Here is a 24,774-nt window from a genome sequence, read left to right on the forward strand (position 1 = left end):
GCATGAAGACAGATTAAGCACTGTTTCAGTAGGCTGTTTTTCTCATCTTTTTAGGCATTATTTTGCTACCTCACTCATTCTACACACTGTGGTTATGTTTAAAGCTTATTTTGCCTCCTAATATGGAAGGTGGGAGAGGGAAACCTGAAGTGTTTGGACTAAATCTCCCAAAGTCCCATCCACAGCGTTAACTGCTTTAGGAAAGCAGTCTTTAAAATGTGTTATTAAAGTTTTCATATAGAAATAAAAGAAAAGGTAAGTTAAAACATTTTTCTGTTATTTCCATATGCATTTAAGTTCTAGAAAACTACTGTCAAGTCTGGTTTAGTTTCTATAACATTGATTGAAGACACTATGACAGAGCAGCAGATCCATATTGAAGGGTAATATCTTTTTTAAGGTACTAGGAAAACTTAAAGTCTGTTTTCAAATGGACACAGGTCTTCAAAATATTAAATTGCTTTGGGTTTTAATGGTAGCAAAGACACCTAGGCCTTTTTCAAAATAATTCCCAAATTTCCCATTGTCTACATGGGAGGAAAATCTACCTCCCTCACCAACACTGAAACTGCAGGGAAAGACATTTAATGACTGAAAATTATCAGTCACAAACCATAATCAAGACCATGTAACATAAGGCTATCCAATAACAAGTGTCAATGCATGTGATTGTGAGAATTAGGGCTCTTGCTGATGGTAACTTGCTGGGACGCAGTGCTGGTAAGCAAAGAAAAACAGACAGAAAGCACAATTGGACCTGCCACACAGCAATGGTTTGATGGAAGGATAAACAGTATCTGAACTGAAGTGTCTGCAGGAATAAAGACAGTGACATAACATGAAAATTTGGATGTCAAGGTGTGCTGCTGATAGCATTTAAAGAGATACAGATTTTTAATAAGCTAGGAATAGGAACTTCAGAATGGGAATTTCAGAAAAACACATTTTTGAAGTATTCCTAATTTGAATACTTTAAAGACACAAAAGATACTAAAGCAAACTTTATGACGTTTACTTTAGTAGTCATGAAGATCCATATTTTTATACGTGGATTTTCGATTCTCTAACTCCATCCAAGCTACCTTTGAAAGTAAAAAGATCACTTAAATCGAATCTGAAGAAGGGTTTTTATGACTGGACATACATACACTCCTCTGTTGTGTCAGTTCAAAGCTTGATGTAAATTTCCTTTTCCCTTGGTTCTCTCTAAAGCAGATAGCTTTTAAATCAAGCTGGCTTCACAGGGAAACACATGAAGACATCAGCCATCAGCTGTTATAGGCAATTTAACATGAAGGTGGTCAAGCAGCAGCTTGATGCACCCAGGACATTAAGCTGGATTACAAAATAAATTTGCAAAGAATAACACACCAAATACCCTCCAGATTAGCACTTGATGACATATCTGGCAAGCGAGTGGGCACTTTAAAACTCTTGATGCAATCTCAGATCTATCTTTTCTCTAATCTTTTAGTTATAACCACTTTGTTTGAATTTTAACTGGTATCTTATACCACACTCTAAGAAAGTAAAGAAGGAAAGCTTTTTTCCTATATGAATATTTGGAAAAAAAAAAAAAAAGCCACTACGTAGTGAAGAAGCTTTTTTTTCCTATATGAATATTCGGAAAAAAAAAAAAAAAAAAAGCCACTACGTAGTGAAATTATTACTGATTAAAAAACAATTTCATCCAATTACAGGTGAACCACATCCATGAGGTTATTTTTTCCTCTCTCTTACAACACTCAACTTGATTTTCCATTTTCCAAACTTCCAATCTCTTAACAATAACACAGTTTGTAGATATTTATTAAGATGCAAGTATGCAATTTTTATATTTTATATGTATTTTAGGACAATGATATTTAAAGATTGATCCATCTAGAAATACTGGGGATCTCTTTTGTTCTGCACATGCACTAGTGCTTATCAGCAGACATTTGGAATACTGCTAGTTGTATTTTGAGTAATCTAGATTTACACATTAAATATATATTAATTCCAGAAGAGAAACAAAAATATATACTATCTGAATGACTGTGATAAACCACAGCTAAGGTATTTTCTTGACATTTGAGCATCATGAGTGCATTTCTACAAAGTAAGGATAACAGCAGTCTGGCAAAATGGTGGCTTTTAATCTTTAATCTTATTAAAAGTAATTTAATTAAAACTGTTTACTCAATTTTCTATCAAAAATTACCAAAGAGAGCCTTGACACTACTTAATTAGAAACTAGTTATACTTTCATTTGTGTTTCTCAAGAAAAAATAAGAACAGAAAAGGAAGAGAGATCTGAGTGCTTTAGAGAGGAGAATGAAAGAAAAAATGATAGGGGAAGAAAGCAATTAAAACGTGGGGTTAAGTACAGAAGTCTCAAATTGAAATATGAGGTTGCAAAAGCCTTAAGTTATTTAAAATGCTGAAATATTCAAATTTATATGGCATGTTGTTCATAATCTTATAATTATGAGGAGGTCATCTACTCTACAAAAAGGCATTAGAAATTTCAGCTAATAGTAATTATCTTTATGGTCAGGTGACTAATTCAAACTCCACAACCCAAATCACTTTTAAAAATCTATTATTTATATGTCAATGAAAGACAAAGAAAAGAGATGCAAATGTGCTGTCTCTTTATGATTATAGGAGACTTTTTTTTTTTTAAAAACCACGCCTTTAGAATACTAGTAACCACCAGGTACTTTGTAATCACCATTTTAAAACATAAAATTACGTTTCTCCCATTTTCTTTCTTCTTGCTGTATTTATATCAAATATAAAATTTCAGTCTATTCCAACAGCAGCAGAACTGCCTTTTCATCTTTTGGCCATACATATCTGCCATCACTCCATATAAATGAGAAAGATCTTTATTATTTCCAACAAGACTTGAGTGACTAAATACCTCCAGAAGGTGGTTGAGAAGTATAAAAGTTGGAATGTCTTAGTGAAAGAAGGGAACTTTCACATAAGCAAACACTGAAGCCCTGTGTTACAGCACTGCTTTGAGATACGAGATGAGGATTCTCCTGCAGCATCTGCATATTTAACATTTAAATGGAAGGCAGCACTTTGGCACAATTACAAAATAACACCTTGAGACCAACAATACCTCTCCTCGCTGTTCTCCATGTGGTTGGGGAAAGCATCAAAGCCCAGCAGTAACTTTATAGCATCAAGGTAGCCATTGTTACAGAGCCAGTGCAGGGCAGTTCTGCCCTGGAAAACAATAGAACAGGACAAAAATAAACATTACCCCCAAACTCTACCACACCACAATAAAAGTCATAAATCATAGTGTAATTTGATGCTTTTCTGGACATGAAGAACAAACAGTTCTAAATAAACTTCCTTGTTAAAATAAAAAGAACACAGCACTTAAATTATTTTTTTTTTTAAACAAGATTTCAACACCAGTGCTTTTTCACCTAAAACAGCTGAAAAGCAACATTAGAAGACTAGCCTTACAGTTGGTTTCTTTGCAAAAGATGTACAGCATGCTCTGTAGAACTCATAATAAAAATCACATTTCCATTACCTGGAACTGTCTATGCCCTATGGCAAATAGCTACAGAAAATTTCAATAAATTGGGTGAAGCTCTTTTGACTGACGAGGTTCTACTGACTTCTGAGAAATTATGTCATATAACAAAGAAATCTGTTATAGGTTGCACAATTATTCTGGCTCCTAATTTCAATTACTGCCTGAATAATGGCACAAAAGAACACAGAAACCAAACAGTGGGTTGGTTTTTTTTTTTTCACCTGGAAGAGAGATACATATGTGGGTGCCTAATGTGGACAAGCAATTGAAGCACTTATTGTGCAATCTCACTTGCAGTACTTTACTTTCTTACTTGCTCTCTCTATTCTGGAGAACAGACTAAAATCACATTCTCATGTCAGCTGTTAATAAGGAATTATAGAAGAAATCAGATCATTAATATGACTCCTAATATGATCTCACTTCGATATGGAAAAACCAAAAATGATCTGGAAAAATACCAATCTTCAATTCATGCTACATATTAAAATACTACTTTTCTTTTGAGATTTTAAAAGGAAATAGGGGAAATGACATCAGGATGCATTTCTTTTCGTGACAAACAGCAACACAGATGTTTCTATGTCCTGGAAAAGAGAATAACATTGAAGAAAAGGAAAATGTTTTGATTTATGGTTGTTCTAAAGTTAATGATGTACCTCAGTGAAAAAGAACAACATACCTCTTTATCCTGAATATTTGGATCTGCATTGTTTTCCAGCAACACTACCATGCAGTTAATGTAACCTCCATAAGCAGCACACTGCAGAGGTGTTCTACCTGCATAATCTTGCACGTTAGGGTTGATTTTATTTTCTATCAGGATTTGGCACACGTCAGCATTTCCTCCCAGGGCTGCCCAATGGAGGGGTGAATGCCCATCCTGGTCAACCAAATCTACTCTTGCTCCTCCTGTAAAAAGATACATTTTTGAGCACAAAAATAAAATATTGTTGAATGCTAAGAAAATAGTGAGTTTATGTTCAACTGGAACTTATTTCATAAACTGACAATTCAGAGAAGTATTTCAGAAAGCAACTTCAATTTTGTTACTCAGATCCTAAAACTTAAATCAAAATTAATTGGGAATGAAATAGTTTCAAAGAGGGTCAAGCATCTAATGTTTCACAATCTTCTGACTATCTTCTAATATGCTTTAGGATATCCAGACTTATCAATTGCCTACGAAAAGCCTATTTTATTTGTTTCAGGTCTGTGAATTTTCAGAACTTTAACAACAAAATAACTTCTAAAAATTAGATTTCAGATTAAATGTCTTTTTAAATCTCTGAAGCAGACAAGATAAAATATTCACAATGTAATAATAATTTTTAAAATAAGCTTATTTTTTTAAATTCAAGCATAATAAGACTCTGTTATGCAGATAATTAATGTCTCTATATGTTCTTGCAAGATGTAAAAATTCTGTACAGAAGTAAAACTCCACAGATACAAGAACTTGAACCAACCAGCAACAATGACTCTCTATATCATAAATATTTAATTAAACACAACTCAGATTCCAACAGTCAAGCTTCCTCCATCTACAAAAGCTAATTGGCATAGGGAGTGGGATGAAGAGCTAAATAGGAGGTTAAAATATGCCCAGCAGGTCATGGAAGGAAGAACACTTTTCAGTAAGAAAGGCTGGTTGATGGAAAACTTGCAAACTTTAGCCTGGATACTTCATCTATCCATAAGTGGGATAATGTCTGAAGCAAGAAGGAGATGTTTCTGGGAAGCTAAAATGACAGAATTTTGCACCTAGGATGCCACTGTTCTTTCACTGTACTTCTTACCCTTCAGGAGATACTTTACAATTATCTAAAACTGTGTACTTTGTTAAATCCTATTTCTGTCTACAAACAAAATACTGTTTTTAAAAACCAACCAGAAGAAAATATTAACGATGTAGGACTTTTGATATCTATCTACACTAAAAAAATAAAGACTCATTTAAAAAGTCTTCAAAGAACCCTAAAAATGGTTTTTCACAAAAGTGAAGAAAGCTTAATTTGGTCTTATTTATTGGGGAGAAAATCCACCAAACAAAAACAAAAGAAAGGACTTGCAGGGGGAAGAGTTAGCTTGAGAGACTAGAATGTACTTGCAAAGGCTTGAGCAGAAATGAGCTTTGAAAAGAACAATCCCAGTTTTGAAAGTTTTGTATTTAACACTTCTAGCCATTTTTGCACAAAACTGATAATCTTTTAGATTCACTAGGGCTGTTTCACAAGGGGAACTTGCAAACAGAACCTGCTTTAGGGAAGCAATCTCCTACCCCACCCCTTGCTCAGCTGTTTATTTCCCATCCCCGCAGGAAGCAGCAGCAGAACTCCTGAACAGGTTTGTAAAGCCCTGAGAGCTGACCTTTAATGAGAGTTTGAATCACCTCCTTGTGACCCATCTCACAGGCTCGGAAGAGCGGGGTGTGTTTCATCACATCCAGGGCATCCACCTGTGCTTTGTGCTCCAGCAGCAGTTTCACTGTGCTGACGTGGCCAGAAAGGGCAGCAGCGTGTAATGCTGGAAGAATAAAGTAGCAGAGAAAAAGAAACCACAATACCATGAGCTTTAGAGGTCCACAATAAGAATGGTCAAAATAAAAATTAATTACAACTGTTTTGGTGGAAAAAGTACTTTTCAGCCTCAAGAAACTGAAGAAGTGATGATGTAATAACACTTTCTTGCTATACAAGCAACAAGCAGAAAAACTGTTAGCCCTGAAACAAGTTTCTAACTTGCACAAATAGAAATTTTACATTTAAAACCACCAAGACTGGCTTACAGTGAGGATTTGTGGAAGAATAGCAGCTTCTGCTTAAGAGAACATAACATGATTTACTTCTGCCTCTGCTCTGTGGCATTTCTGAGATTGCTCATCATCAGTGAAAGAAAGCTTTCATTATTTCTTCAACACTTTCCTGAAAATTACTTTTTTCTTTCAAGTAAGCAAAGTTGTCTCAATTAAAACTAACTTCAGAAAACTACCCAGCTGTTCCTACTCCTCCTTGCCCCGCTCTTTTGTTTTGGAATTACTTGGAAAAAATTTTATACTAAATTATGTAGCAAGACCATCATATCTTGCACAGTATCTCTGTCTCCCTGTTTTCCTCAAGAAAAAGAAAAAGATTACAGAAAAACCAGATGTTGCTACTTCAGATACTTCAGAACTCAGGTAAAAATGTGGTGTCCTGTAACTGGAGTTGCTATTGCCTAGCACAGCATCCTGCAGGAACTGTTAGCCAGAGTTGTGGATGACCAGTTCACAGCTCTTTTTGAAGGAAAGAAGAACTGCACACAGCAATGAGATTTCAAACCAATGGAGAGCACATGTATTGGTGGTTTCACTTACAGTTTAACTTCAAAATGTTTTGGGTTATTTCCTGTCAGCAGTCAAATCAGACAATCTACATTCGTATGCTGCCTTAAATGCAGAATATATTACAGACAATTAAATAAAAATAATATAGAATAAAACCACAAAACCATGTGATTTAAAAGTGTGCATTTAATAAAGTGAATTAGTATTTTCCCATGAAATTTCAGAAATATTCATGCTTAGTGAGAACCGAATCTGCTCATGCAAACAAAATGTGGGGCTGCAAACCCTTCCTACATGTCCCCATTTGTTCAATGTTAAGACAGGGTCAGGATCCAGCAGAGGCATAAACAGAAATGCACACCACAAAGACCAGCTTTAGGAAGGAGTAGCCTCTTGAACCACAGGCAGATTATAAAGCCAGCATTTTTGTATTTGCCAGCCACTGTTTACAACAGCACCAGCTTATGAGAGAGTAACCCAGCATAACCTGTTACACAGGCCCTACTAAAGTGCCCAGGTTGTTCATGTTGTCATTGACCCGAATCCAGCTGGTGTGCGCTGCCTCGAAAGAGAGTCACAAAATAAGTGACAGTAACCCTGTGACACGGACTAAGCCCTGCGGTCAGAGCCAGAGACACTCTGAGGAGTGAAAACTGAAATCATGCCTTTGAGAGGACGCGGATTTGAGTGCAGCAGCCTGAAAGTGCAGCAGAGCTCCGTGCGCTGGTGAAAAGCGAGTGCCCGTGCAGCAGCCACTGCGAGTGGGTGGCTATCAGTAGGAATTGGACGGGAACGAGATCCCTGCCGCGTCGTACATTTGGATGGGCCTGGTTTTCATGGTCTGACCTCACAATAAACTCTAGGTTCTGGTTTTTGTCCTGAATCCCTTATGAAACCAAAGGCAGTAAACCACTCCATCAGATGACACATGGGGTGTGTGTAACAATACAATAGAAAAAGAGCTGCTGTGTCAGCTTGGCCAGTTCTTCCCCCCTATCACTCATTCTGACGCAGGCATCTTGTTTCGCACTTTGTGCTCAATATTTTCTTGTAAGCCAAATTTTCTGTGATGGAGTCACGGTGACTGAAGAGATTCTTCAGCCAGCTGGTCACAATGGGCCCTTTGTTCAGCCGACAGACAGAGCCCTCTCCATTGTGCGCAGTGACGGCAGAGCTATAAAGCTGCCCCTGTAATGCTCCTGCAGCGCTGATCTCTGAGAGGAGGGAAATTCCTTTCCCTTGGTGTCATTCTCCTACACAATGCCCAGAGTCTCGATGTTCTAGCGGAGCTCAATGGAGAGCTTGCTCTTTTTGAGTAAATGCAAAAGGCTGCGTTAACGCAACGTTACAACCGAGCTGAACCGAGTCTGCACACAAAAGTCAGAAAAACACAGCCTTGAACTCTGCTCAGCAACTGCATCCCAGGCACGGAGGCATGTGCGCTATTTTCTATTAGTGCATAGTTTCCTGTCCGAGCGCAACACTGCCTTTCCCTCACGAATACTTGGGAATGATTGAAGCCCTTTGGGAAGGAAAAAAAAAAATTAATCAGGGAGTGATTTACTGGTGGGCTTCCTTTTATGTTTAGAGCTCGCTATAATAAAGCCCCTGCTATGCACTCGCTGGCACGATGGTGCAGCTCGGGCTGCCCGGCAGCACAGCTCCCCACTTCCAGACCGCTCCTGTGCTCTACACAGCGGCACTCTCAAGCAAATGGAAAATCCATTCATTTCCTTGGATTAAAAGCCCTACAAGGAAACCGAGATTAAAAGGTGATTACATATCACCGCTAGGAAAGGTTTAAGACTGAAAGATAATAAAGCCAGCCACCTGAATTATTCAAGCATGAAATCCACACCTGAGTAATTTCAGAAACACAGTATGTGATTACTGATTACTGCCTGCAAAGAAAAAAACCCTTTGTAAGGAGGTTTGCACAGTAACAACAACATTGCTGCACCTTAAGGTCTGAAACAAACACTGAGAGCGATTGGAAAGGAAACAGTCATGAAGTAACAAGTGTAGGGGAGACTGATAAAAGATGAAATAGGAATAAAATTGTAGAATATTTAGTTTGTACTGTCATCAAACATGAAGACTGAGATTTTACTTGTTGCACTATTTCTTACACTCAAAAATTTCCAACTATCACAACCTGGAAAGACTGATGTATTTAGTGTGTGTTACATCATAAGAAAAACAAGAACGTAGATATTTAAACAGAATTTTATGTTAACTGCAAATCGCTTTTTGTTAAGTTCCAGCATATCATCAAAGGAAACTTTAAAAATTCAGTATTGATGCATACTAAGTTTCAAATCCTGAACCACACAACCCTGACATAGATATTTTGCACTTCTAACTCTGTGACTGTATACTGGCATTGGGGAGTTCCTGATCTCTCTACAGCTTACCCTGAAGCCCTGCTATCAAACCCCTCCAAATTTATACCAAATATATCCACATTCTCCTGATTTTTCATTCAGATGCCATCAGCATACTATACAACACAACTACTTTTCCTAAATTTCCAATGCTGCTGAATACATAAACACTTCAAAACCTGTCTCTCTCACCTGTTTCAACTGTTATTCTGTTTTTGTTGAAAGTATCACATAGGTACAATATTTCTACAAAAAAAAAGTTTTTTTTTCCCTCAGAGGAGATAAATTCAGAGTTACGACTGGAAATTCTGTGTTTCATTACCTGCACACTTGAATGCTGAAACACTGTGTTGCCTACTTATCTTTTATTTCAGGCAGATAACAGGATGATAAATTTGGGGGATATCAAGTTTGATCTCTTGTTTGGACAACAGACGTGCAACAGATCTAATCTTTATTTCACTATCTTTAAAAATAACTATGGAACGATTTTCATGATAATTTAGGTATTTTAGTGGTTAGTTTGCTCCATATTGTTTCAAAGTATTTGTATATTGTCAAATACATTTTTGAACAGGCATTTTCAGGAAGAGCTTTTTATGCAACTATGTTTCATGTTATTCTTCAAACTACAGAACAGCTTTTCCTTTCACAGGATTACAGAACTAACTAAATAGCATTGTAGTACATTTCTTCTTTCTACATTTCAAACGAACTGTTCCAATCTGTGCAGAAAATGTTTGCTTCTTTCCCACAGCAAGACAAAGAATTGACTGACACATATAATTACAATAATGCAGAAATGTTTTCAGGATTGAAGTACACATCCAGAAAAACCTTAATATAGATTCTATCAATGTTTCCACTTGGTGGAAATCAGACAGATTGGAAACATGCAGTGGCTCTTTACTGTAAAGCATCTTACCTGTGCCGGCATATTTGTCTGTCATATTGATATCAATATCCAATTTTAAAGTCAGCATAGTCCTTATGACATCATCACTGCCTTTGCCAGCTGCCCACATGAAGGACGTTCTTCCCTCAAGATCTGAGTCATCTTTTACAGAAGGATGTTTCAAAAATACTTCAACTGTTTCCTGAAAAGACATACTGTTGAAATTAACATTAAAGGAATCTGCAACAACAAGTAACTATTGTCTCATGCAGCTGTTTATGAAGCAAATCAAAGCTTCATTTTTCCTTTTATGTTTATAAAGAGTAACAGCTCAACAGAAGCACTGAATCTTCTGCTATGCCTTTTCCCTCGCCAATGATCTTAGTGCACCCTTAACTGTGAGTTTAACACTGTCATTTAACACTTTTTTCTTTTCAGTGTCAAATACCATGTGTGCGGCATAAGAAATCAGAAGACACGGTAGTCTGTGTGAGGAAAGCAATGGGAAAAATATCATGGCTTTATCCAAACATGACTGTAACACTGTGATGAAAAAATTACTGAATCCTTCAGGTTGGAAAAGACCTTCAGGATCATCGAGTCCAACTATGACCCAAAACCACTGTGTCAGCTAGACCATGGCACTGAGTGCTATATCCAATCTTTCCTTAAACACCTACAGGGACAGTGACTCCACCACCTCCCTGGGCAGCCCATTCCAATATTCCATCAGCCTTTCTGTGAAGAAACTCCTTTTGATGTCCAGCCTAAACCTATCCTGAAAACCATGTTCTTTCAAAATATTATCCCAATATATTGTTTTCTCTCCAATTATAAATACAACTGCACATGCAAATATTTTACTTTACCTATCTCTAATATTTTGACTGTTAAAAAAATGGGTTGACATCGACATATTTCCTAATGTTTAATAACATCATCAGGTTACTAATTACTGAAATACCATATTTCAGAAAATATTAAGGAAATCTTTACACCTCAGTCCAGTCTTTCCACTGTAACTGTTAAACTAAAATTTCAAATCAAGGCAAAAAACAATTCTTTCTTTAAATGCTGTGTTTGTGTTAAGCTGTCAGCAAAAAAGTCCACTTGTTTAACCTGCTGCTAAATTCTTAATGAGTCACCCAGGAAAGGAAGGGAGAGAAAATCACAACTATTAGAAAAAGAATAAAAGGAAGATTTTCCCTTTTCTTTCTAATGCCTTAAAAGGCCATGTATGTAACAGCTGGGAAATATCTGCTATGAGTCACTGGCAGGCTAGCCAATAAAAACCTGAAGAAAGCCCAGGTTTCATTATTTTACTTTATATTTATATTTTATTATTAACACTATTTTAGCCTTTCCTCTGTGTGATCCCACAATAGCTCTATCACTGCTCTTGGCAGGACAAGAATTTCCTGGCTGTAATGAATTAAATTCTTTTAATCATGAACGTGTTTGAATGCCTAAGTACCACTGACCACTTTTGTTTTCTTTTTTCACTACTACTTACTATTTCATCCTTCTAAAGAAATAGGAAATGCCTCATTTATCTTATGCTACTGATCTAGGATCCTTACAGCTTTGTGAATTTAGGTCTGAACTACCAGTCTGTTCAGAAAGGTCCAGCCAGAAGCAAGGAGAGATGGAAGCATAAAGCTTTCCACACAAACACAGCATGAGTTTATATCTCTGTTCTCACACTGACCAGCACCACACCCCGGACAGGAACAGCCTCTCATTAGGCCAGAAACTCAGCACCCTCCCAGGGCTCTGCTCTGCTGGAAATCCTGCAGAGTGAAAAGCACTGCAAAGGCTGCACTTCTTCAATATTGAGGCACACATTCTAAAAAACACAACTATTTTATTTTTCTGTTAAGTTTTGGCAAAGCAACGCTTCTTTCAATGACTCTTTCTTTCCTACAGCTTTTAGTTGGAAAAAGTAGAAGAAAATCCCACAGCACTATAAGCATTATTCTCCAAAATGAAGTTACCACAACTTGAAAACAAAACAAAATTAAATTACACCAGGATGATTAACAAATCAGGAAATAGAAGTATCAATCAGTTTAATATTACATGTATTTTGTTATGAAAGATCACGTGTATTCTAACACTACTAAAAAAAGTGGAGGGAACAACAACAAAAAACCAAAGCTGAAAAATAACAGTAAAGGAGAGAGCTAAATGTGAAACATTTAATTCTGTGCTATCAGGAAACTAAAAAATACTACATATTATTTTTGAATATTTAAAAATAAGACGGGGTATCCACATTTCATTTACTAGATCAATCTATATAAACACATGAAAGGAAAGTACATTGTTTTGAACACCTCTGGGAAAATTCAGGGGGGAAAAATTCAGTCCTGCATACTAAAATCAATATGAAGGGAGCATCTTAGCTCAGTTGGTTAGAGCGTGGTGCAATTCCTGTTTGGGCCATTCACTTAAGAGCTGGACTTGATGATCCTTGTGGGTCCCTTCCCACTCAGAATATTCTGAGATCTGGAAATAAAGATTCTCTGATCTTCCTTCACACATGAAGTTCAAAAATTTAAACAGCAATGCTTCTTGGGACCTCCTGTGGGATACCCAAGACATCTAAATTTGGGTGGTTATATTGGGTAATGTCTTCTCTTCTAGAACTTTTCCTATCTATAGTAAGTGGGGATAAGTTAGTCTTAGGGAACAAATTCTTCACATTAATTAAGTGCTGGCTAATCCTCTTCAGTCTTTAAAAAACCCAAAAATATCATATTACAGTAAGTAACCCATAGAGAAACAAGAGCAAAGAACAAGACACCAAAGCAAATAAAACTGAAAGCCATGCCAACATTTACTGTAAACACAAAAGAACAAACTTTCTTATTAGGGACTCAGAAACATCACATTTTAACTGAGAAAACCACACCTAACCAAAGATGGGCAGACTGAATAGAACAACAATGTGGCTCTCAAACCATGAGTAGAGAGATGCTACTGCCAGAACAAACACCAGTGTATCTCCACTCAGTTGTTTGACCATGTATATGGAGTGCAGTGGTGGGAATTACTCAAAGATATGCACGTAAAGGAGACAAAAAGGCAAACAGTGGTGCTCAGAAACAACTGGACTGGTGAATACAGACTCCAGACATAATTTAGGCAGGGGCTGTTGAGTACATCACCAGCTAAAAGAGGCTTGCAGATCTGAATGAAACTCTCCTCTGTGATTTTTCACGTAAGATGGGAACAGTCCATTCATTGTAAGTACACAAGATTACAAAAGAATGTCTGATTCCACCATGTACTTCACTTCCCCTTAAAACACAGATGATATCACAGTTTGGCTGGCTGATGGGATCAAAAAGCAGCAATATAATGAAGACATTTCATTTAACTGAATCAAGCCCAGGGAAAGAAAACCAGTATGAAAAATCTTTTTAGGAATACATCAATATAGAAAAGAAAAGAAAAAAAACAAGATAAAAGAATTTGGAGATAATCACTAGATGGCAAATAAAACTTTTTTTTTTTTCTATGAGTCCAACTCAAACATGAAAGAAAGGCTTTTACAACACAGATATTTTAAGTGTATGAGTTAGGCCCAAATTGTACACAGCCCTAAACTGACAAAAATCAGCATCAACAAAAAATTCTCGAAAAGTGAAGATTACATAGAGAGATATGCTTCAATAAAGTCTGAATTTAAAAAATATCTGGATGGTCTTAGTAAGACCACCTCCAAGAAAACCCCACCAAAGTCTCAAAACATTCTCACTGGGGAGCAAGGATATTGGTCTATTCCTTCCTTCAATACTATTAAGAGATTTGTTAATTTGAATTGCTCTCAAGGGCTTTTACATTCTCCTTTTTTATTTTCCTTGTTTACGTGTAGGTATGCAAGAAAGTCCCAAATTACTACCCTTGCTAAGAAAATGTTGCAATGTGGACTACCTATTACATTAATTAGGCTCTAAATAACCCTTTCTGTAAAGAGAGGGTATGAAAACTATGAGAGCTGAAGGAAATTAAGAAAAGCTTTCTTAATTTCCAGTGCTTGAGAACTACTTCTGCAACATCTGTGACTGGCAATCATTGAAGTGCTGAGTTTTATACTTGGCTCTACTGTATCTGATCTTGCTCTGGAAAAAAAATTACCTATTATACCAAAGTGTAAGAATTAAGCTGTCTGAGAAACCAATGTTCTTTGTTGTCTGAGTTTAAAAAATATTTTTAAAAATTTAAAAAATATAGTGTTCCTGAAGAATTATGACAAAAGGCACTCAACTCTTTAGCCATGCTTCACGAGACAACAGTTCATTCATAATGCCAAATATTCATAAATTAATTACCTTCTTGAACGCAAAGACTGGTTTGACTGGTCCTGCAGCAGCTGTGCAAATACTCCTACAGGTCATCTTACTCTAGATACCTTATAACTGCTTAGACTTCATTATAATGACCCCTAAAACCTGAAAGCACTGTGAAATAGTAGGTGTCATTCTGCTTTCTGTTCAAGTAACTGAATGACTATTGTGTTGTGTGATGCAAACATATAGCTCAAAGGGCCTTTTTTTGTACAGAAAGTTAGTTTTTGCACATCTATCTTTTAATACTTTGAAATTAACCACATTTGTATCAGATTACATAGGAGAACTCTGAATTAACTCATGCCAACAACTGTGTTTATATGACTTCAAAAACAACTCAAACGCTGTGCTAAACCATAAAGATTTCAGCAAAATATGTTTACTTCACATTTAGGGTATGTTCTACTTACAGCGAAGTTGCTCTGTGCTGCATAATGTAGGGGTGTTGCACCTTGACTATCAGATGGGATAGTTCCAAACTTGTTTCTTTCTAGTAAGAGATGGACAATCTGTGCATGACCTGAGAAAAATAATGCAATAAAAACAAATTTGTATCAAATCCTAAAGTCACAAAAAAGTTTAGTTAAAAAAAAGGTAAAAAAAACTCACCACTGACAAACAAAAAACCTAAACTCAAACAAAACAGAAGAAAATGAACAGACTTTCATAAATAGTCACATATTTGTGTTGTAGCCATCATAGCTCAAATGTAAGGCAGAAACATGAGACTTGATATTTGAACTATTAAGTCTGGCATGTACTTTATTCCCAATAGTGGTCCAGTGCCCTACTCTGTATTGTCATTTTTGGGGGGCATCTATAAATCAGAATGATTTATACAGAATTTCTTTTAACAGAAATCACTAGAGCTTTTCCCTAAATAAAGACACCAGCAGTAACTGGTCCGATAGCTATGATATTAACTTTGTAATGAAGTGGTTGAATATTTCCAGAAATAGCTTATAATAACTCAATTGAGATGCTGCATTTGAGTGACAGGTCAGTCAGAAACAGTAAAGTGAGCATAGGCTGATGATGATGAGCATTTGTCCATCTGCATGAAAAGATAAGCTAAATCAATGTTGACAATTTCATCATACATCATATTGTTTTACAGAAACCAAATGTAAATGCTTCACTTAGGTTTTATTTAACCAAAATTTCATCTGAGAATGTATAGCAGAATCAGAGGCTAGTCTAGTACCAGCTGCTATAAACAAGCTCCCACAAAACTCCTTCACAGAAACAGATCAAAATATTTTGAGATTAAAATCACAACACTTTTGGAGGATGGGTAAACTTTATATTCACTTCACAAACAGGAAAACAAAGACAAATACAGTACATTGCCACTAAAGTCAAGCAGTCGTTTATATACTTGTTCCTGTCAGCATATGCAGCTCACAGAGTATCTTAATGATTTGGTATTTCAAGCAATACTATAAAACCACTCTGATTTTACAGGTGAAAACCTCCAGTACCTCATATGTCAGAAAAGCAATCAATTTTGCAGCTTGTTACTTTTGCACAGTTGTCTTGAATCACTTTAGAATAAATGAAAAGGTAGGTAAACCTTACTGCTAGCAGTAGATTATTTTTAATGAAAACACACCAGCAGTTACAGAATGAAGCTGTGATACAGTTGTGGTCCGTAGCTCTTTAAAATCTAAGACATGGAGGACTAGGCAAGCCCTCTTTTGTGAAATGGCACTTTGAGACTTTATATGTACAGAAGTACCAGGAATGAGAGAAAATGGTAACTTGGGTCAAAAAGGATGAAGAGTTATGTGAGCATTTTTTTTCTTTCTAGGGGCCTTAGGCTGTACAGGAAGGTTCCTCTTTCTTGTTAGCCATTCAGAGCATGCTGGATACAGAACATCACATTATTCTGTCCCTTTCTGCAACAAAAAGCAAAAAAACAAAAAACAAAAAGAAGAAGAAGAGAAGAACAGATATAATGTTGCTAGTCCCACTTGAAGAGTACAAGAAGTAAATTGAGGTTCACTGGAAGAAGTTGCTTTGGAGTGAAATCCTAGCAGAAAAACCTTAGGAGTACTGAGCCTGAAAAAAAAGATTCCTGAACTTTCAGGACAGACAACTACAAAAAGGGAACCTAACTCCATAATGAGGACAGGGTCTAGCTAAATTATCTATGAGAATAAGGCTTGAGGGAGTTAAAAAAAAATTGTATTGGGTGCAACAGTAAAGAAATAGGTGCAAAGGTGGATTTCACTTGGCCATTAATGTAAAGATTAAAACTCATTTATTGGGGTCAAGAACTGTCATTTCTGTTGTACTTTAATTTAGCAGAGATGTAACTGGTAAGACTTTTATCTATGCAAAAAGAAAAGGTAAGAGGAGCAACCATGCCCTTAAGATGTAGCCACACGCAATCCATCACGTCTAAGGAAACTTGTAGCAGCATTCCTGCACTGCTTTAAATTTCCTACTGTTAACCTATATAGTAACATCTTACTCTCTTTAAGACCTACATAAAACATTACCTTCAACTTAAAACTATAACCCTGAAAATTAATAATGATTTACTAACCAGAAATTCCCAAAGAGCATATGCCACCTAGAGACCTCATCAGGTTCACAAAATAGTCTGGAGGTCTTGGCACATCTTCCCCCTTTATTCTACATTTATTAGACAATCCATTTTTCCAATAGACAAAGCTTCTCTCAAATACAATCAATTTCAAAATGCGATAAATTTTGCTTCTTGGACAGAACCAAGTGATAATGACTATTTCTTTGGAAAGCTGATCCTATGACACTTAAAATGCTTCACAATTTCTCTGTTAAAATTCAATATCCCTACATATATACAAATTTGAGAACGCCCTTCCCTCTTTTTTGCTTTTAATAAACATATTCAAACTAAACGTATACTGCCACTGGAGTTGCAGTAACTCGCTCCAGCGAACATCTGATTCTTATATTGGCATTCTTTGTCTCCAGTGTCCCAAAGGATCATTGGGATGAAGCCAGCTAAAAAGAGAGAGAGACTGTTTGAAGATTCTTTTATCCAGTGGTTATTTTTTCCTCCTGAATGGAAATAGGAGGTAAATTTTTCTAAATCATATTATTTTTGTGTCTGTCATTTTACGGGTTGTGTTTCTCTGCATTTAGACTATTTACATTTAATCATGTTTTAATGTGTTTTGCAAGGATCCAGTTTTTGTAAATACAATCAAAATTCACATATACAAGGTTACAATTTACAGAGCATCTGAGTCTCAGGGTAACAATCTAAACAGAGAATGACTCTATACAAATAAAACTCATTGTCAGATCTGATTAGATTATCATAGCGTGTCTGATGAAAAGCTTATACTAGAAGTGTCAACTCTGCCTTTTTTTGTTGTTTACTTGTGCTGGCATTATCAGACTATCTGCATTTTCTTTGTGGGAATCTTCTTAAGCCCCTCATTTAGTTTGTGAGGGGTAGTTTAATAAAAACTAGATATTATAATCATAAATCCACTTAACCAGACAGACATCACAGGCTGAAAGTGAGCATGTGACTCATGATGCCACCATCAACCACCCTGCATGGTGGGAGCAGCTCAGCTCCCCCAGGCACCCTGCAAACCCCATGTGACCATCTCATATATAGACCAAACAAAGGTACTAGCTTAAATCTCTATATGAAATATTAGTCCAGTTATCTTTTCAGGTAAAAAATAAACACTGGTATTTTCTTCATGAACTCCCATTGGCTGTGTTGCTTTCATGCTGGGCTGTGCATACCCCACATCAGACACCACTGTTCCAGAGTATCTGGTTTTTTAACCTATGATCAAAGCTGCATATACAAGAACAATCTCAATATACTCTAACTGAAATCATCAGCATATATAACCTGTTGAAGTGATGCATTGTACAATGCTTTGGAGAATCTGAAGCTAAAACAAGCGGTCTACACACAAACTTCTAATCCTGGTTGAGCAGAAACTCCTATTGCTCTAAGAAATTAACTATCATACTGCCAGGCTGGAATTAAATAAAAATCAGAGAGATTTAATCAGAAAGATTAAACAGTTCAGTTAATTAATGACTAAGTGACTTCAGCACTATCCAGTTTACCAAGTAAGGCTGCCCAGTGGAGGGGAGTTCGAAACAAGTTGTCGTAAGATGTCACATTGCAGCCTTCATAGGAGGTCAGGACATCCACAACTGCTACATTCCCATCTGCAACAGCAAAATGAAGAGGAGTTCGTCCTTCATAGTCTTGCCAGTTCAGCAAAGATTCTGTGGGTGCAGCTTCCTTTAAAAAATAAAAGAAACAACAAAATTTTAAGAATATTTAAATTGAAAGGAAAACCTATACAACCTTTACAGGTGCTTTTTCAGAGAGATATACTGTCCTTGTTCAGTAAAATGTAGCTCTACAACCAAATGCTTTTGCTACAGTATAGGCTACTTTCAAGTACTTCTTACAGAATGCTTTTTTATACTTAATTATTGTACAAGACCAGATTTCTGGTACATACCCCACAGTTTTACCAGTCTGCTGTGCATGTGGCTCCTTAAACAGATCTTTAAAAGATTATAAAAATAACTAGAAATTCTTACATGATTTACAAGTTAAAAATTACATACATATCTTGAGATTTTCTCCAACAACACTTCCCTTTTTCCACAAATTAATTTTAAGACTTTCACTATAATATTCTTCTAGCATTTTCTACCACTAAAGTATTTCCAAAGGAGATGTCTACATCTCTAGCTGACAGGACAGAAGTGAGAGAGTACTTCTTATAATGCATCTATTTCTAATGGGCTTAATTTTGAATTTAAAAAGTCTTTTAAAGTTTCATGATTAGTCACTTGATCATGTAACACAGGCATTAATAAATATAACTTGACTTTCATCACCTTTTCTTTAAAAATATGCTAAATTACTTTCGCTTAAGTTCCCTAGCTATATAGTTTTGTATTGTGATAATTTCATCTCTCAAATGTTTTTCTATACAGATTTCTCTTTGTGATTATCTTTTTCAGACAAAAGAGCTGAACAGGTACAAATGGACATCATGGCATTTGAGAGATCTTCAAATGGCAAATATCATAAAGGTCCTTGAAATACAAACTTTAAACATCACTTTTCTGAAAAAAAAAGAGGTATTACTAAAAAAAAAGTGGTAAACAGTAATACAGTAAAAAACTCAGGATGCAGGACACTAAACATCTAAAGTAGCAGCAGATTATCAAAACAAGAGTTTAAGTAAACCAGAGGGTGTGAGTCTGCTTTTCTATCTCCAAGAATTCAGAACAAATCACTGAAGTCATGGGAATCCTGTACAGAATTAAAAGGGAATGCAGTCCTGATATTTTTTAACTTCCAACACTAGAGGGGATTTTAACCCATGACAAGTGAGAAAAGCAATCCTCCTGAAAATACAGAGTCACGCTATATATCACAATACATTTATGAAAGAGGAGCAAGGGGTTGTGGTAAGTGCAGCTTGTTAACTGTTAAATCAAGTTCCTGACCCCTTTCTCACTAAACTAACTGCAATCTTTCCTTTTGACTCCACTAGGTACACAAATTGGCTGTAGAATCACTTGCATTCACATTACTTGATGTGTAGTAACTATTACACAGAAAAAAAATATCTAACATTGAGAACAATAAATCAAGTAGAAGAGAGGAAATTCCAGAATTATGGTTTCTACGCAAATACTAATTGACCAAAGTTGTACAATCTATATTTCCTATGTAATAGATAAATAAACCCTCAAAACCCTCCAAACATCTACAGTTATATTTCACGATATTTTCTAAGTGCAATCTGGCTAAGTTATACAGCAGTACTAACTTCAACTCTGTAATGCCCTGATTCTTTGTTTCTTACTGTTTGCTTTCTTACAGTGCCAAGTTAAACCTCCTAATATTTGGTTAATGTAAGTTTTCCATATCTAAGGAGCTACATACTTTGCACACTGTATGTAAATCACAGAATCACAGAATGGTTGGCATTGGATAGGATCTCTGGAGATCATCTAGTTCAAACCCCTACTACAGCAGGTTCAACCACAGCAGGTTGCACAGAATTAAGTCCAGGTGGGTTTCAAATATCTCCTGAGAAGAAGACTCCAGAACCTCTCTAGGCAGCTTGTTCCAATGCTCAGTCACCTTTCATCTCAATAAAGATGCTTTCCTTCATATTCAAACGTCAATTCTATGTTTCATTTTGTACCCATTGCCCCTTATACTGTTGCTGAGCACCACTGAAAAGTGTCTGGCTCCATCCTCTTGATATCCACACTTAAGGTATTTCTCATTGGTAAGATCCCCTCTCAGTCTTCTCCAGGCTGACTGGTTCCAGCTCTCTCGGCCTTTCCTCATAAAAGAGATGCTCCAGACCTTTCCTCATCTTCACAGCACTTAGCTGGACCCTCCCCACTAACTCCTGGTCTTTCTTGAACTGGGGAGCCCAGAACTGGACACAGCATTTCAGATGTGGCCTCACTAGGGTTGATTCTCTAGGGAAGATCACATCCTCAAGCTGCTGGGAATGTTCTTCCTAATGCACCCCAGGGTACCAATGGCCTTCTTGGCCCTCAGGTCACATTGCTGCTTCATGGACAGCCTGTTGTCCCCAGGAGCCCCAGGTCCTTCTACTGGTGCACAGTGTGATTCCTCCCTGTGCAGGACCCTCTATTTGCCCTTGTTGAGCTTAGATGAGACTCCTCTCTGCCCAACTCTCTGTCCAGCCCAGGTCCCACTGACTGGCAGCACACCACGGTGGTGTATCAGCCTCTCCTCCCAGTTTTTTATCATCAGCAAACCTGCTGAGGGCACTTTCCCTTCATCCAGGTTATTAACAAATAAGTGGAAAAAGACTGGGCCCAGTACTGACCTCGGGGGAACACTTCTAGATACAGGCTTGTAACCAGACTCTGTGCCACTGATCACAACCCTCTGAGCTCTGACATTCAGCCAGTCCCCAATGCACTCACTGCCCGCTCAGAGAACCCATCCTCCTTGAGCTCACCTATGACAATGTCATGGGAGACAGTGTCAAAAGCCTTGCTGAAGTCAAGGTAGGCAACACCCACTGATCTTCCTGCATCTACCCTGCCAGTCCTGCCGTCACAGAAAGCTCTCTTACTGGTCAAGCATGATTTCCCCTTGGTGAATCCGTGTTGACTGCTAATAATCTTATTTTCCTTCACATGCTTAGAAATGACATCCAGGAGGAGCTGTTCCATCACCTTTCCAGGGAGTGAAGTGATAGTTGCAGTTTCCTGGGTTATCCTTCTGGCCCTTTCTCAAGACACTGGAGTCACACTGGCTTTCCTCCAGTCCTCAGGCAACTTTCCTGCTCTCCATGCCTTTTCAAAAATGATGTACGGTATCTGAGTAACAACATCTGCCAATGCTAATTAAATGCTAATTAAGCTGCCCACCTCAGACAAAAAACTTCATCAGTTTTAGATTAGGTATCAGTACTGTCAGCCACGCTTTGTTAGAGTCAAAAATTAACATACTTAAAACATACTGGAGTTCATTAATATATGTAGCCATCAGTACAATAACCATCATCTATTAAAACAATAAAAAATTGATAAATATGACTCTAAACTAAAAATGCAATCAAACTTAACATTGTTACATGCACAAACCACAATAATCTAAGCATGTGTAAAACTTCTTTTGATAAGCATTCAAAAGCATTTACCTGAACCACTACAGTGAAAACTTGTATGTTGTTCCCTAACTTAAATAATTCTCAAGAGAAAGCTAACTGATAATATGCTTACTTTTTGTCTGTTCATAGAGCTCAGCAGGGGGAGCATAGAGCCTACTGCAAAAATTCATTTTATGAGAATCACTTTTAAGAGTGGCTAAACATGAATTATGATAGGCACAGAAGTTATTACTTAAATTCTAAGTCTACCAGAGGAAAACATGTTTGAACAAAATGGACGAACAAGAAAACAAATGCTTCTTCACTCATAATTTGCTGATGCAATCCTGACAGCTAATTTTCAAACCTTCCAGAAGCACAATAACATCCTAAATAAATAAATCCCAAAACTCCTAGCTTAAAGTAATTGATATTGAAATATCCCCATACTCATATCCCCATACCCAAAAGTGTTATTTTTGCAAAATGGTACAGATTCTACAATGACAAAGCCACTATTTATATTCTAGTCTAAAAGTATTCATGTGTTTTGAATTTTTTGGCCACCTAAATTAAAATTTTCTAAGTCTGTTTCTGCCTACATTCATGAGTACAATTTCTTCAGATTTTAAGTGGGTTTGGTTAGCTATAATTAAACTGTCATACTGTATTAATATTTTAAGCACAATACAGAGAAGAAACAGAAGCTAAGCATTTTTCTGTGGCAATTAGAACAATGGAATTGTAGGCAATAATGGAAAGTGTGGTATAAACAAATGTCATGTCTCTTACCATGAAGAATAAATAAAGAGAACAGATACAAAATAGACAGAGAGTACTAAGCAGTTGCTTCCATCATAATAATGGAACCTTGTGCTGTTCTTTTCTCCTTAAATCCTCCCAACGTTTTTCACGTAACCAAGCACAATCTGGAAAGGTGGAAAAGGAAGTTGACCATGAGAGGATCTCCAGATTAGAGTTCCTCTCTACTTCACATGTTTATTTTCTACATATGTTGAGTTCCATTTTGGCTATATTTCATGGATTTCAATATCAGATATAACTAATTTGTGCCCAAATGCCACCCCTGCACACCCAACCTACTTTCTCAGCATTCAGCAGAGCGCTTTTCATAATTGTTTGTTTTGACAATATCAATGGACTAAGTACTATACAAATACCAAACAGAAAGATGATCCTTAATTTTAAGAATTTATAAACAGAAGACAATATCTGGCCACACCCAGAGGGCAGAGTACAGAAAAACAAGACAGTATTTTTCAGTACCATAGACTGCGGTCTCGAGAAAACCAGCAGCTAAACTCTTGTCAAGTTTTTGTAAAGCAGCACGGGAGAATTCAAAGTGGGATACTAGAGAAAAAATAATTTTCTGGGGAAATTCTTCCACAGTGTTAAAGAAAAGAAGAGAGAAACAACAGCAGTGTTGTTTTTTATAACTTAGCCAGCAGGCACCAAAGGTAGCCTGGAAGCAGACACTGATACCTCACTGCTGTCTGGGCAATGGCACAGTGCTTAGAGAAAGCAAAGAGAAATGGTTTGGTTGGATGTGATTAAAAATTGGGAAGCAACAGTGACACAGACACTTGCCTTTTATACTGCTATCACCACAAGACAGTGTTCTTGCACATTTAAAAATGCAATTATATGTTAAAACACAAGATGACAAATTTTCACACTATGGGTACATCCTTTAGAAATACAATGTGGAATGTGAAAAACTGTAAAGTTAGAAGATGTAGAGAGAAATGAGAATCAAACATGATGCTCAGACAATAGCCTTGGAACAGGGTAATATGGCAAAAAGCAGCTAAGAAAGGAGGGGAAGACTGTGAGCTCTGCTGTGACTGTGCTATGCTGTGAAGGTCTGTCACTTCAAGACAAGTAAGAAAAACACTTCAATGCAGAGAGAAGCTCTTACTATGGGATTAAACTCAGGGTACCACCACCGCTACCACAAAAAGGTATTTATACTCAACAAAAAATTCAGTCAACAGATTGACTACCTAGTAACAACATTCCTCTATCATCAACTTTACTGCACAGCTAAACTACTTTTTAATTTAAACTTGTTATGGAGAGAAGCTCTTACTATGTTATTAAACTCAGGGTACCACCACCACTACCACAACAAGGTATTTATACTCAACAAAAAATTCAGTCAACAGATTGACTACCTAGTAACAACATTCCTCTATCATCAACTTTACTGCACAGCTAAACTACTTTTTAATTTAAACTTGTTATTAACTTACTCTGTTATTAAGCACATATAGATGTAACTAATTGCAATAAAAACAATTAAGCTGATGCATAAAAAAGCCTAGATGAAATCAAGAATACACTTTTTTCAGCCCAGCCAAAGTGTCTCTATACCTCTGCACCCAGCATGAGCATCAGGAGGAGTTGAAAGCCTCCAGAAGAATGCCATGACCCAGCTGCCACTGCTGAAACTTGGTGGGATGATCCACGAGTGGTGTGTGGCTACAGGCTGCTCAGAAGGGACAGGACAGGAAGGAGGGTCAAAGGGGTTGCTCTGTTCAATAGACAGAGTGCAAAGTGCTGTCCCTGAAAAACAGCTATGAGCAGGTAGAAAGCCTGTAGACA

General features: G+C 36.9%; 1 protein-coding gene across 3 annotated transcripts in view; it reads right to left on the bottom strand.

The window, feature by feature from the left end:
- The window catches only part of INVS (inversin), an 85,495-nt gene that overhangs the window by 17,761 nt on the left and 42,960 nt on the right, over positions 1-24,774 (bottom strand). The window contains exons 2-8 of one of the 3 annotated variants that reach the window (XM_041408186.1): positions 22,942-23,078; positions 18,599-18,779; positions 14,917-15,026; positions 10,182-10,353; positions 5,918-6,073; positions 4,230-4,459; positions 3,116-3,222 (exon numbers count right to left, since the gene is read on the bottom strand). In XM_041408186.1, coding sequence (XP_041264120.1) covers positions 3,116-3,222; positions 4,230-4,459; positions 5,918-6,073; positions 10,182-10,353; positions 14,917-15,026; positions 18,599-18,779; positions 22,942-22,944 — 959 coding nt within the window. In that variant the 5' untranslated portion in view covers positions 22,945-23,078. The remainder of the gene's footprint in view (positions 1-3,115; positions 3,223-4,229; positions 4,460-5,917; positions 6,074-10,181; positions 10,354-14,916; positions 15,027-18,598; positions 18,780-22,941; positions 23,079-24,774) is intronic. The other 2 variants (XM_041408184.1, XM_041408185.1) reach the window with 2 other exon arrangements.

Source organism: Onychostruthus taczanowskii, unplaced genomic scaffold (assembly GCF_017590055.1).
Source record: "Onychostruthus taczanowskii isolate IOZ18803 unplaced genomic scaffold, ASM1759005v1 scaffold29, whole genome shotgun sequence".
Classification (NCBI taxonomy): Eukaryota; Metazoa; Chordata; class Aves; order Passeriformes; family Passeridae; genus Onychostruthus; species Onychostruthus taczanowskii.